Source organism: Ascidiella aspersa, chromosome 3 (genome assembly GCF_963924565.1).
Source record: "Ascidiella aspersa chromosome 3, kaAscAspe10.2, whole genome shotgun sequence".
NCBI lineage: Eukaryota > Metazoa > Chordata > Ascidiacea > Phlebobranchia > Ascidiidae > Ascidiella > Ascidiella aspersa.
Genome location: NC_139449.1, coordinates 19948378 through 19960480, shown reverse-complemented (window position 1 = coordinate 19960480; position 12103 = coordinate 19948378). Strand labels below are relative to the sequence as shown.

At 36.2% G+C, this 12103-nt stretch overlaps 1 protein-coding gene across 3 annotated transcripts; it reads right to left on the bottom strand.

Annotated features, from left to right (window-relative positions):
• Nucleotides 1–3643: 3643 nt before the first annotated feature.
• LOC146160664 (uncharacterized) lies at nucleotides 3644–9775 on the bottom strand. 3 transcript variants are annotated; one of them, XR_014494681.1, is made up of 12 exons: nucleotides 9676–9775; nucleotides 9232–9372; nucleotides 7694–8087; nucleotides 7220–7400; nucleotides 6987–7075; nucleotides 6297–6390; nucleotides 6123–6236; nucleotides 5761–5884; nucleotides 4967–5198; nucleotides 4560–4637; nucleotides 4428–4487; nucleotides 3644–4358 (listed from the first exon to the last, which is right to left on the bottom strand). XR_014494681.1 is itself a non-coding variant. In XM_083385379.1 (10 exons), the coding sequence occupies exons 3-10, from the start codon at nucleotides 8005–8007 to the stop codon at nucleotides 4325–4327; spliced, it is 1119 nt and encodes a 372-aa protein (XP_083241505.1). In that variant the 5' UTR covers nucleotides 8008–8087; nucleotides 9232–9372; nucleotides 9676–9775; the 3' UTR covers nucleotides 3644–4324. The 3 variants fall into 3 exon arrangements, 1 of the variants encoding a protein (XP_083241505.1); XR_014494680.1 differs by having other exon boundaries at nucleotides 3644–4637; XM_083385379.1 differs by lacking the exons at nucleotides 4428–4487; nucleotides 4560–4637 and having other exon boundaries at nucleotides 5030–5198.
• Between the last annotated feature and the right edge of the window lie 2328 nt (nucleotides 9776–12103).

The window sequence follows — 12103 nt, the reverse complement described above, 5'->3', positions numbered from 1 at the left end:
AATGCACTAAGCACTCATAGTTACGTTTTAGGAATAGAATAAGGCTACCCCACGACTCGATTGGAGTTTCTGTGCTGCCACCTAGTGGCATGAGATTTATAATATAGGGTACGCTAAGAGCTCCTCTAGGCGTCGTACCATGCATATAGGGGTTGATTTTTGCTCTCGCTGTACAGAAGAGGGTTGGCTCTTTCTGACGGTGTGTTTATCATTAGGGTAGACCCAGCACAAGGGCAGCTACACAAATCTAAATTAGGACAAAATGCCGAAATATTGTGGTAGGATTCTAGACTTGCGCACGTCAATGCAATTTCGTATGCTAGGCGGCCGTAGATATTTCATCAAAATTACCCCCAAAGAATCGACTCTGTAAAGAAAGGCTAATGCACTAAGCACTTATAGTTACGTTTCAAGAATAGAATAAGGCAATAAGACTCGATCGGAGTTTCTGTGCTGCCACCTAGTGGCAAGTATTTTATAATATAGGGTACGCTAAGAGTTCCGCTAGGCGTCGCACCATGCATATAGGGGTTTATTTTTGCTCTCGCTGTGCAGAAGAGGGTTGGCTCTTTCTGACGGTGTGTTTATCATTAGGGTAGACCCAGCACAAGGGCAGCTACACAAATCTAAATTAGGACAAAATGCCGAAATATTGTGGTAGGATTCTAGACTTGCGCACGTCAATGCAATTTCGTATGCTAGGCGGCCGTAGATATTTCATCAAAATTACCCCCAAAGAATCGACTCTGTAAAGAAAGGCTAATGCACTAAGCACTTATAGTTACGTTTCAAGAATAGAATAAGGCAATAAGACTCGATCGGAGTTTCTGTGCTGCCACCTAGTGGCAAGTATTTTATAATATAGGGTACGCTAAGAGTTCCGCTAGGCGTCGCACCATGCATATAGGGGTTTATTTTTGCTCTCGCTGTGCAGAAGAGGGTTGGCTCTTTCTGACGGTGTGTTTATCATTAGGGTAGACCTAGCACAAGGGCAACTACACAAATCTAAATTCGGGCAAAAAGCCGAAATATTGTGGTAGGATTCTAGACTTGCGCACGTCAATGCAATTTCGTATGCTAGGCGGCCGTAGATATTTCATCAAAATTACCCCCAAAGAATCGACTCTGTAAAGAAAGGCTAATGCACTAAGCACTTATAGTTACGTTTCAAGAATAGAATAAGGCTACCTCAAGACTCGATCGGAGTTTCTGTGCTGTCACCTAGTGGCAAGTATTTTATAATATAGGGTACGCTAAGAGTTCCGCTAGGCGTCGCACCATGCATATAGGGGTTTATTTTTGCTCTCGCTGTGCAGAAGAGGGTTGGCTCTTTCTGACGGTGTGTTTATCATTAGGGTAGACCCAGCACAAGGGCAACTACACAATTCTAAATTTTCGGGCAAAATAATGCAAACATATATGACCGTTAACCTTCAATAAAATACGCCAGGTGTCGCCACTTGCAAGATAATACCCCCCTGTACAAATTTATTGGGAAAATGCTTTCACCTTTGGGAAAAATATGGCCAGCCTAACAAGCTTTATTGTTACCTTTGGAATTTACATTTAAAAAACTAAATTTTGCTACTGTACCTTCTGCCGCAAAAAAAAAAAAAAAAAAAGTGGTAGGATTCTAGACCAGCGCCCAAATTATATCTATAGTTATTTTCTATTGAACTTTGTAATATAGCTATTGTATCATGAGTAACATTTATCCAAATTATAAGGCAAGATTAATGTAATGTATTCCTTTTATGTGTTTCGTGGCAACTTTTCACGTGATTGCGGGCGCCGCCATTCAGCTGTGGAGATGATATAGGGTTAATCTTTTATGAATTCAGTACACGTCTAAGATAAACGATTTGACAACTAAACTTACATAAACGTGTTTTTGCGTTTCCCAAAACTTGTTTAAGTTCCATATTACCACACCGGTTGGTGCGAGAAGAACATTTTTCTTCAATTACTTAAACTATGACGTTAGGCCCACTTGTGAGGTCAAATGTAAGGACTTTCATGTACCAAAAGCTACTTTGATTTCTTGCGTCGTGGGACGCATAAAACTGTACAGTACAATTTCTGTTAATATATACTATAAATGACGTTATTCCAAGAAATATTAGAATTCTTTGATGTGTCATATTCATCACTTGTTTGTCCTTAAAATTGAAATTTTGCCAATTTAAAACCAATTAACCATTTTTTTTATATGCGCGTTTAAACTGGTCTTGTCTTCATATTTGCGCACGAGTTCGTTCGAGAACAACAAGTGTTTGTAAGAAGAGTTGTTTTAAAACGTATACTTTGTGACGTGTATCTAATGCCTCCAACTTAAAAAAATGTCCTGAATCCGCCAGCGCTTTTGCTGTCGAAGTGGCTTTACGTGGTGGGCCTTCAATAGCTCTGAAAAGAGTAATTTGGGCCTCGACAAAAAAGTTTGCCGACCACTGGCTTAAGGTCCGTGTTCTTTCAAATTATTCGGTTCAGTTCCAGTTCGGCTCCTTAAAATCTTACAAAAAACTGTTCAGGTTCGGTTACGGTTTAGAAAAAAATGACCCAAAACCGGTTCATAAATTTCCGGTTCGGTTCCGGTTCAACTCCCTGATTTAATACATACATGGATGATTTGGATGTGCACCGATAGCATCTATCAATGACCCCATATCCGACGTGTGACGATTTTACGAGTTAAAAGTTATCGACTACGATCTGATGTCATTAGAAATCTCATCCTAGTTGTTAGTGGGACTTGTTGTATTAAAGTTTGATTCATTAACGCAAGAATGTTGTGCACGGTAAGAGGGGATTTTTACTAGACAAAACTTAGCACGGGGTTAAGGAGTTTTAACATTTTAAAGCTAAAAACGATATTTTTAAAAAGGGGTGGAAATGATATTTTTTAAAGGGGGTGAGTAACCGGATTTTGCCAGATTCGGTTTAAGTTTAGCTATATTTACAAAACAAAATTCGTGAGATTAATCCTTGCGAATTCTAACATTTTCAAAAAAGCAATTTTAACGTATTTACAATACAGCTATCCTAACGAGATAATTCACTGTTTCGTACTTCTCGTCAACAGTTCACGGGAGGAATTCCTGTGCAGCTGTAAAACTGTGGGGTACCGGTAGGCCTAATGAACCGTACATATTTATGTTTTGCCAAAATCAGCATAATGTATGTAACTTTATCGGATAGCGGCTCAGGTCAAACTGCTGTTATTCGGTTTGAACAGTCTGGCCGGTTGTGACGTCATGACGACTGCCTGTGTATATTTCAAACTGTCAGCATATTGCTGCTGAAAGCGTTTTGTTAGTTATCCAGAATTTTCGGTTTTGTACTTTTTGTTAATAGTAAGTGTAGCCTAATTTCACGTAAAACGTAAAACTAATTATCGACATCTTATATAAAGTATTTAAGTGCAGACATTTTTATGGTACCGGTTTACCGTTGTTTATACGAAATAAATATTCTTTTATAGTGGTCTATATACCCACAATGGCAATATGCGCACCCCATGAGTAACATTCCCTTTTGATTGATAGCTTTTTCCAATTTAATCCAAATAAATACATTTTTTTACCGGCGTCTTCTTTTATAAGTAAAGGTAAACTTTTTTCCGTTGCATAAAAATACACAGTCAGTTGCTGATTTGTAATAAATTGGTTAACGCTCACACGTTTCAACAACAAAATTTACTCCCACACGTTTCAACAACAAAATTAACGCTTACACGTTTTAACAACAAAATTGACGCTCACACGTTTTAACAACAATATTGTTGGTGGAAATTTATTAGGGCCCGGCAATACCTCGCTGAGTAGGGTTTTGGCCCGCGACAGAAAAAAGCCCTGTTTTTAAAAGTTTCGACAGTTGTGTTTTGCGCAAAGTTAATTAAACATTTTCTATTGAAACTTGATTTTCTCAATTGAGCCAAAAATTTAGCAAATTACAATATCAACCAGAGTTAAACATAATAAAAATGCCTCAATTACATTAAAAGCTGTAATTAGTTACATCAATTACAATTGCAAATTACAATTAATCCATCTCTGTAATCAAACAGCACTATATTATTGACTGTAGAAATATAAAGCTGAGAATATTGCAAATTATATGCACTGTTAAAAATTTAAATTGATTTTTGTAATCTAATGTTTGTATGGAAATGGGAATTAACCAAAATAACTAGATATTATTAAATAGAGTAATGAGAAGCAAACAGCTAGAATGGCAAGGAACAATGCTAGTTGTTGTTCATTAATTTCCTTTGGTTTTGGTTTAGTAGTGAATTGTTCAAGTTTCTGCGAAGAGTTTGAGTTTTTCTTTAGTTTTGTTTCGGACTTTTCTTTTTCCGGTATCTGCAGAGGGACGGGTAATGAGAATTTCTTAATAAAAGTTATATTTGAAGAAAATAGATTAGAAGTTACCGGCTGTGCTTTAGTTTGCAATTCTGGAAGCGCCTTTCCTTCTTCGATTAGTTTTACGTCCTGAATTAACGAAATCGTAATATTTCGCATATATCAACTATTTGATCATTAGGAAAATACCAAAAACCTTACCTCACTTATGCTTTGGTGTTGCGTTGCCACCTCTTTAGGCATGAAAGGTTTAGGTTTATCTGGCTCACACACACCAGTTGCGGGAGGCATCTCAGCAGACAACGACGACTCCATGGCAGCCATGCGAGCCCAGTTATCGTCACCTCTGTTATTTACATATTTTGAAAATTAATATTAATAGATAAACATTAACATAAACAGATAAGTGAACTTACTGTAATTCGCTTCGTACAAAGTTAAGCTTTTCTTTGAAATCTTCCGCTTCGTCGCAAACTTTTCGGCAAAAGTGATTTGTAACACCCAAAACTTCAGTTACGACATCTTTGATTTTCTCCATTTCTTTATTTACGTCAGTTGGAATCATTCTGAAATAAATTTGGACACAAGATGAATTTACCAAAATTACAAAGCCTGGACGTAGCTGCAGGTGTAGACTAAATAATAAAACAAGATGTATACAAGCAAATTACCCAGATTCTCCGAATTGCTCAAGGGATTTCGCAGTGATGACTCGAAGGTTTTGTTGGTGGACTGTCGCAAATGCTTCTTGAGAGCCATCCCAAGTTTCATCTATAACGCTCTCTTTCATGGAATATGAAGCAGTGTTCTGGAGAATTTCTTTTTCCCGGGTTCCAGAATCTTTATACGTAAAACCAAAATAAGTTTTCGTAAAACATGGAACGGGGCGGATATCGCAGTAATAAAACAAAGTAACTTAGGAAATAATGATTCAGAATTAGGAGGCTGAGTCGGCCGGTGAAATCTAGAAAATGTTTTAAACACAATATAATGGTCATTTTTTTTGTAATTATATAACAATCGTATTTTTGGAAGAACCTTGTTAATGACCCGGCTGCAGCCAGTTTTTCGAAGCGCTATAACCCAAAAATTTAAAGCGAATTATTAAGTCTAGAATAATTGATAGATCAATTATTGTTAGAGAAGAAAAAAGTAATGCAAAAACAAACATCATTTTATTGTTGACTGCCACAAGCCGCAATCGCTCGTAAATTTATATAACTTTGCGCAATATACTGTAGATAAAAATCAAAGTTTGTAGTGGCAAGAGTTCTTACTTAACTGTCCTTTTTTTAAAGTAAATATTCATTGGAGCGAGGTCAAACCCTTATGTTGGGTTCGAAAGTTGCCGAAGGCCGGTCATTAAGCAATATTTCGTTACAAATGTTATTCATTTTCAAACCTTTCTTAGGCCTCTTCTGATACATAGATTTCAACCGTAGCTCCAAATAGTCGGTTGAAAATTGTGGAGAACATTGAAAGTCCAAGAATTTTTTTTTGACCCTTAATATTATTTTTCGATCAAGCTAAAAAATCAAAAACTAATTAAGTACAAGCAGAAATATCTTACCGGTACAGATAAATCATCATTGTTATAAAATTCTGCACAAGATAAAGTAGAACAACAAATCTCACATGGATTATGGTTTTCGAAAGTTATATCAAATTCAAAAATAAAAAAAAACTATTTTTTTTCTGTGTTATTTTGCATTTATTAAGATTCTTAAAGAATAAAAGTTTCTCCACTGACTAATATCTATTTACCTGACAATTTCTCGGCAAAGCCAATTCAAAGACCACATTCCTTTTCATTCGCGAAGGTATACAATGAAAAAAGTATTGTAGTTCTTTTACTGAAGTTTTATCAGTGATGTTAGTCTGCAACATACAGAATGTTATTGCCAAAGTTAAAATCAAGCTGCGAAAACTAATATTTACCTCTAAGCAATGTGTTGATGCATCCCGGACGGGTAATGTCACTCCTTCTAAACACTCCAGATGAATGTTAATATCCGTCAAAATAATCTCCTCTCTGATAAAATATAATTAACACCTACCAAGTGACATTCAAAAGAATTATACTTATTTATTTCTATTATACTGTATACCAGGGGTCGGCAACCTTTTTTAGTCGCGGGCCAAAACCAAACTTAGAAAGGTCTCTGCGGGCCGCACAAAATGATAACTAAGAATTGTGTTATTAAAATGTTAGAAAAACTGTTAATCAGGCGGGCCTCGAATATTTTTTGCACTGAAAAACGAGTTCAATTACATTGACAGAGGCAGAAGAGTGTTAAAAGCGCAAAAAAATCGTTTGTTTGGATTAAAATTCAAGTTCACACGTCGTCATCTATAATACTAATGTAAAGTGTTTTTTTTTTTGTTTTTTTAAGTTAATCTAGCTCAGTGTTTGTTAACCGTTTTAAGTTAAAATAGTCAAAAAAGGATGTGAAATAGACTCGTGTCTAAATTCTCAAAGAGGCGGCGGGCCGGAAGAATTCCATTGGCGGGCCCGTAGCCCATCGGCGGGCCGCGGGCCGTAGGTTGCCGACCCCTACTGTATACTGTTAAAGGACATTTTACCAAACTAAGAAAACGCATAGCAAGCTGAGAAAGATTGCTAATTACCTGAGAATTTTAGGAGTAAACAGATCTGCTTCAATTTGATGATCTTCATTTAACCAGTAGAAAGCCTCACAGCCAAGTCTTTTGGAAATCTAAAACAGCGATTCGGTAAAACAAAACGATAAAGGCTCCATTAACTACTTGATTATATATAACAAGACTGTTCATACTTAAAATAACTTTTTTTACGATTATAACGTAAAAAAAAATTTTACGATTATAACTGTGAGTCTCACCTCGCGAAGTAGGTCAGGTTTGTAGTGGCCAACAGTGAAGGCTGAAATCGGAACACGACTGTTTTTGTTGTACTTCCTCTCTAGATATTTGTACTCTGTCACCAGCTGGTTAGCATTCTGAATTCCCTCATTAGCTTGACCATCCGTAAAAAGGATTATGCAATCACGTGTTTGGGCATCGCTGTATTAAAATGCACAAGAATGCTGTACGATGTCATGTATGGTTTGAAAAGCGAGTTTGAGAAGGTAGGATCAATTTTGACTTTATCTATACGTTATAAATCAGCGCTGTTTTAAAATGTTACAATCCAAGAATCTTATAACTTTTTGGTGTAAAGAATAAAGGTTTGCTTACTTTTCAAAGTATTAATTCCCTAATGTGATTCCCAGCGACACATTCTGCTAACAATCTCTTCCATTTTATTCTATTTATTTTTACAAGGGTTTAATTAATCACATGCTAGAATTACTTACCTAATTGTTGTCTTTAGAGCTTCGAAAATTCCATCACTAAGGTTGGTGCAACCACCAGCTTCAAGGCCATTTATTATAGTACCTGCTCTTATCTGTGTGGAAATCTCATAGTTAACTTTAGCAAAAATAAGCCTTACAAAAACAATTACGTTACAAAAAACGGGAATCACCTTCATTTTTGTAGGGAAATAACAAGACAATAACAATAAGAAAAGTGGTTGGCTAAAATAAACCCAACGCCATTTGTTCACAAACGTATTTATTAAAAATATCCTACTCTTCCTTGTGAATCCATTTCTGTCATTTCTAGACATATCTCGGCATCTGTTGAGAATTGGACAATGGACAACCAGGATCCTTTTGTCATTCTTTGGACAAATGTCTTTGCAAATACCTATAATACATAAAATATATGTGTGTTTCAGGGAGTCGAACCGGAACCGAACCGGAACTTTATGAACCGGTTTCGGGTCACTTTTTTTCCGAACCGTGACTGAACCTGAACCGTATTTTATAAGATTTTAGGGAGCTGAACCGGAACTGAATCGCATAATTATAATAGTTAATATTATCACAATAGAGAAACATGAATAGTTTTAAAGTATAAAGTCTAGCTGTGTATCGGTCGGGTTTCTTGTGGCGAACTTATCGGGTGTATTCTCGAATTATATTCCCATTTGCCTATTTTATATGCACCTAATGTTCTACAAAAAACCAATACTTTAATATTGTCAATCAACCTAAATTCTTATCTGACATATCCTGTTATAAGTAGGGCAACTATTTTTGACCTAAAAATTGAAAGTTTGACTAATAGTGACCTAAAAATATATTTTTTTGACAAAATTTTGACCAATCAGGAATACATTGATTTAACAACGCATTGTTGTATGAACTACTGTATCAGTGTTTTAGCGTCGTTATTCACTTGTTTTTGGTGTTTTACTCACGACCGGTGGAATCAGTTATTTGTTCGGGTTAGAAATGCAAATTTCTTGAAAATGCTTTTAGTTAGTATTTTTGGCATATCAAAGAGACAGACAACTATAAACATGACAAAGAACAACAGGTACGTGAGTTAGTTAAAAAAATAATGTAGTTGAAATACAAGGTAAAAATAATGGCAAATAAATAACAAAGAGTTATCATATTATTGAAATAGGAAACGGGATAATTGCAGGTCACCACCGATATAACACACAGCAAATAATGTTCAATGCATTTGTCAAAATCTGAGATTCATAACTATCTGAAGCAGAATCGAAGTTCGCTGAACCTAACGCGTTAATTGTATATTGCTCTAATTCAAATATAATACAGTTAAAATCTTGTTGGATGTAATTCCAAACTAAATTTTGACCTTTTGATAAGGGTAAACTAAACGGCAATTTGAAGAAGCGTATTGCACTTTGTTCGATTTTTGAGCATTTCGTACACGATTTTGACTTGAAACAATTTTGACAAATTTTGACCTAAAGTGTAAATTTTAACAAAATTTTGGAAAAGTAAAAAAATAATCGCCCTAGTCATAGGTTTACCTTAATTCGGTCAAGCAGACATTTCAGACTTTGGTCAGTGACTCCCATACTTCCGCTGACATCAATAACCAGCACATACCGATACGGAATGTATTTCTTTCCGCCTTCATTGGGCTTTAGCTCCAATACAACGTTTACTTCCTGTTTAAAATGCGCAATAAATAGAAAATATGTCAATTTAACTAGTTGGTTTCTAAGGTATGGCGGTTTGTATGGATTTCGTTTAAAAGTTTCATACTTTTAAAGTCATTATACTCGACCATAGCTTTCGAAACCAAATAGAACCTTGAAAAATGCTAATGCTCGTAACTGAAACTATTTGCCATTTCATAGGCACCGTTTTCTTCGGCTGACCAAGTGTGTGTCATCATTTGAAACAAATCCCAATAATTCCATTTTTATTTTCAATAACCGCTAAAAGTAATGTACATATTAGCAACAAACCTTATTTCTGTCAACTTTGCAATAGTATTTTGCTTGCAGTAACTCGGTGCCTTCTGTGGTAACTTCTACACGGGGGTTTGCCATGCTTGCGTTTTGTGAGATGTTTACCCAGGAATGACTTCTTGTCCTTTAGAACAACGATTTTTGACCTTAATATAGTTTGAAACATGACCTCTCTCATCCTAGCGGACGTCAGTTTGAAACAAACCACTTTCATCCTAGCGCTGTTTTATGTCAAATATGTATTTGCGCAGCTGAAAAACATTGTATTTTTAGCAACATGATACTTCGCCATTTAGCAAACAAGCGACGGCTCAAATTCCTATTCCCCTCCTAACTCAACAATTGTCCGTCAATCGTGTAACGGCAAGGTTTGTCTTTTGTTTTGAAAGAACGTCACAAACATATGGGCGTATTCATCACGTGCACCCACAAATTAGACAAATGATCTAAAACCAAGAGTACCTATATAGTTTGTTTCATTGTTGGGCGAAATGTTAGCTTTTGTTACTTTGTTTTGACTTTTTTTATTATTATTATTATTATTGATTTTGTAATGTGTTCTATGTGTGTGCTCATTAAAATGAAAATAGTGCTAGTGCTGCGCAGTAGCTTATGTGTGTTTCACATTTATACAACAATTTAAACAATGCAGCTGATAAGCAAACAAATTTTGCAACCTTTTTGTTTCGCTAAGCCACGCCTTAAAGTAAGCAAACAAAGGGACCCCAACAAGTTCTTGCTTTACAACAAGACATTTGTGTTTTGCAAGCTCTACGTTTTATATGTATCGCGACACCTGAATTTGAGTAAATTCTAGTTTTATTCGATCCTACAAAAACGTATCGCTATTTGATGTCACGTCGTCCGATACTTATTGGCTTGGCTTGGGACTTTCAGGAGAGTAGCAGCTTAATATACAACCAGACGAGTAAAAGATTCGCGCCTTCTCCTGCAGCGCGTTTTTTTTATTAGGAAAACGAAGCCAACGAAATGTACAACAATAAGTCAGGGGTTGACGGGTATTTTTGACAGGGGGGCGCATGATGTAAAGGCCTATATTTTCCTAAAAATGTTTTTTGAAAAATGGGCACGGGACGGACTAAATTACTCTGCCGTAGTTTTTCCAGGTCTGCAATAAGTCATACCGGCGCACTATAGCAGCATGGCACGACATTTGATTATTTAACACACAAGCATCATTCGAAATTACCTAAATGTTCTTACACAAAGATTTTAATTACTTTACTTAGCTATGATAAAAATGGCCGCCGGTGGCCGTAATCAAGCCACAGTATTAAATCATTACTTTACAAATGAATCATAAAACACGTTGTAACGGCAATGTCTACCCAAGCAGCTAAACGTTGTCGTCATGTTTTGCATCAAAACTTTAGGCAATTTCTTCCTGGAACTTGCAAAGCAATTTTAAACTTTCCCTTTAACAGAGCGTATTAAACCTTTAGTTACAAAACGCTCACTGCTTTCGAACAAAACACTAAACGTAACAATGACTAACGTAACCAAGGCGATCGTTACGTTGAGGCAACCTTTATGGCTTCCGTACAAAACATTGATAGGTAAATAAGGGGCGGAAAATCTAACAAAAACCTAGTGAATGTGGTTTGGCAAGTAAGGAGTCAGAGTCAAAACACCATTGTGTTGAAATCGAGCACGTTGCTGATAAACCAATTACAATTTATCGTTACACCATCACTCCATCAGGTAATGTTTGCAAGGGATGTTTAAAGTAAAGTATTTCCACGACAAGGTAACCCAACATCTACACCATACATGTTTTCTTGGAGATAAAATATATAACTTGAAAATACACAAACAGCTAGAGAGAAATTAGTTCACCGTTCCGATAGTGTTACATATATCTTATTTGTCAGTAAGTGACGATTTCTATTAAACAATGTTCGTCCGAAACGGCATTCCGGTAATAGGTTTGCTGCCGGAATGGCGTTTGGGTAATATCATTTTTGCAGGTTCGCTGACTTTTCAAGGCCATCCCGTCATCTCGTCAAATGTATTTCAACTAAGGTTTTAGTTGCATATTTGTGCACTACATGAAGCTAAAAAACAGACGTCCAGTCACGACGTAACTTTGTGCCGAAAGCGCAAACTTTTGACTTAATATATTTCCTTATTATGTAATTTTAGGATTTGCTAGTCCTAAAACAAAATGCTGAGACTTGCCTCGGCTACACCTCACGATGGATGATGAGAGATATTAAAGGCTTCTTAAGGGGGTGAGAAATTGTAACTTACTCCAACATTGTATTTCGCACTTTAATGAACAAATAGTCCTTTGAACCACCAAAAGAGATCATTTGTGGATCAACAACCAAGATAAAAAATACAGTGCGACCCGAGGCGCATAATAAGAACAAAATGCACATTATTTTACTTGGAAGTTGCATGG

Excerpts from the sequence above, each read along its gene's own strand:
- LOC146160664 (XM_083385379.1), bottom strand. The coding sequence starts at position 8,007 with ATGTCTAGAAATGACAGAAATGGATTCACAAGGAAGAGTAGGATATTT. Across the intron at positions 6,237-6,296 it reads CATCAACACATTGCTTAGAG|ACTAACATCACTGATAAAAC; the intron begins GTAAATATTAGT and ends TGTATGTTGCAG. Across the intron at positions 4,359-5,029 it reads GAGCAATTCGGAGAATCTGG|ATACCGGAAAAAGAAAAGTC; the intron begins GTAATTTGCTTG and ends GTCCCTCTGCAG.